The 1,746-nt window shown below is 38.8% G+C and overlaps 1 protein-coding gene across 1 annotated transcript in view; it reads left to right on the top strand.

The window, feature by feature from the left end:
* Nucleotides 1-1,746, top strand: part of LOC104793842 (cullin-associated NEDD8-dissociated protein 1-like) — an 11,016-nt gene that overhangs the window by 6,692 nt on the left and 2,578 nt on the right. Inside the window, 6 exon segments of the mRNA XM_019246245.1 lie at nt 341-481; nt 561-653; nt 794-915; nt 1,007-1,169; nt 1,260-1,499; nt 1,626-1,745. Of these exon segments, the coding sequence (XP_019101790.1) occupies nt 341-481; nt 561-653; nt 794-915; nt 1,007-1,169; nt 1,260-1,499; nt 1,626-1,745 (879 nt within the window).

Raw genomic sequence — 1,746 nt, forward strand, 5'->3', positions numbered from 1 at the left:
ATGGGCTTTGATTTTAAACCATTTGTTCATCCAATCTACAATGCGATAATGTCTCGCTTGACAAATCAAGATCAAGATCAGGTCTGTGGCATGAATCTCCCGTTATAGTCTTGTTTATAAAAATCCATGCTTTTTGAGGTCTGTGGCATGAATCTCCCGTTATAGTCTTGTTTATAAAAATCCATGCTTTTTGGGGTAATGGACCTAATATTCATATTTGAACTCTTTCAGTTCAACATTATGATTAATTACAGATTTGGAAAATTCAAGCAGATTGCTGTGTTTTTGTATTCGTAATTTTCTATCATATCCATTTCTCAATCTCTCTTCACTTCAACAGGAGGTCAAGGAGTGTGCTATCACCTGCATGGGACTTGTGATTTCAACATTTGGCGATCAACTGAGAGCAGAATTACTGTCATGCCTTCCTGTGCTTGTTGATCGAATGGGAAATGAAATCACTCGCCTCACTGCAGTAAAGGTTGTTCTTGTGCTTCTGTTGAAGCTTTTTTCATTAATTTTTTTTTAGCTCATGTATGTGATTGTGTTGGTGGCACCAGGCATTTGCTGCCATTGCCACTTCTCCGCTGCACATTGATTTATCATGTGTCTTGGACCATTTAATTGCTGAACTGACGGGATTCTTACGTAAGGTATAATGACTTCTTACCAACATATCTTAATAGGCATCAAATATGCAGTTTTCTTCTGTTTACTTTCTCATGGTTAGTGAAAAATTCCCTGAAGACAATATCTGGTATTTAGGCAATTTGTATTAATGTTTTGTGAACAGGCTAATCGGGTTCTAAGGCAAGCAACACTGGTTACTATGAATACATTGGTAACAGCCTATGGTGATAAAATTGGTTCAGATGCTTATGAAGTTGTTCTTGTGGAGCTTTCATCTCTGATAAGGTTTGTTTGCTTCTCTGATGAAATTCCCGTGGTGTTACTTTCTAGGTTGGTGTTTTCATTAAAAAGGTTGACTTTCGTCTGTCTTTTTCAGTGTTTCGGACCTGCACATGACAGCACTTGCACTCGAACTCTGCTGCACTCTGATGACTGGAAAGAGTTGTAGTGAAAATATCAGTTTGGCTGTTCGCAACAAAGTTCTTCCGCAGGCACTAACTTTAGTTAAAAGCCCATTGCTCCAGGGCCAAGCACTTTTGGTAAGTTCTCCTTTGCTGATGGAATTTTTAAATACTGTACCTGATGTTAAAGACATAAGAAGACAATGTTTACTTTGATGCTTGTCACAGGATCTACAAAAATTCTTTGAAGCGCTGGTGTATCATGCAAATACGAGTTTCTACACCTTGCTGGACTCATTGCTATCTTGTGCTAAGCCTTCACCTCAGTCTGGAGGTGTCCCAAAGCAAGCATTATATTCAATTGCACAGTGTGTGGCGGTTCTTTGTCTCGCAGCGGGTGATCAGAATTGTTCGTCTACAGTTAAAATGCTTATGGAAATCCTTAAAGATGACAGTGGCACGAATTCAGTAAGCACTTCAATTTTTTTATATGTTTCAGAGCCAGTATGGATTAGATTCAGGCTTTTCGTCCTTTGTAGATCTACAGCTATTTGAAGGCTTATTTTTTTTTGTGCTGATGGTTTTCTCGTGCAGGCCAAACAACATCTTGCCCTGTTATCTCTTGGTGAGATTGGGAGAAGGAAAGATCTAAGTGCACATGCTGGCATTGAAACAATTGTCATTGAGTCTTTCCAATCTCCTTTCGAAGAAATAA

Source organism: Camelina sativa, chromosome 6 (assembly GCF_000633955.1).
Source record: "Camelina sativa cultivar DH55 chromosome 6, Cs, whole genome shotgun sequence".
Taxonomy (NCBI): Eukaryota; Viridiplantae; Streptophyta; class Magnoliopsida; order Brassicales; family Brassicaceae; genus Camelina; species Camelina sativa.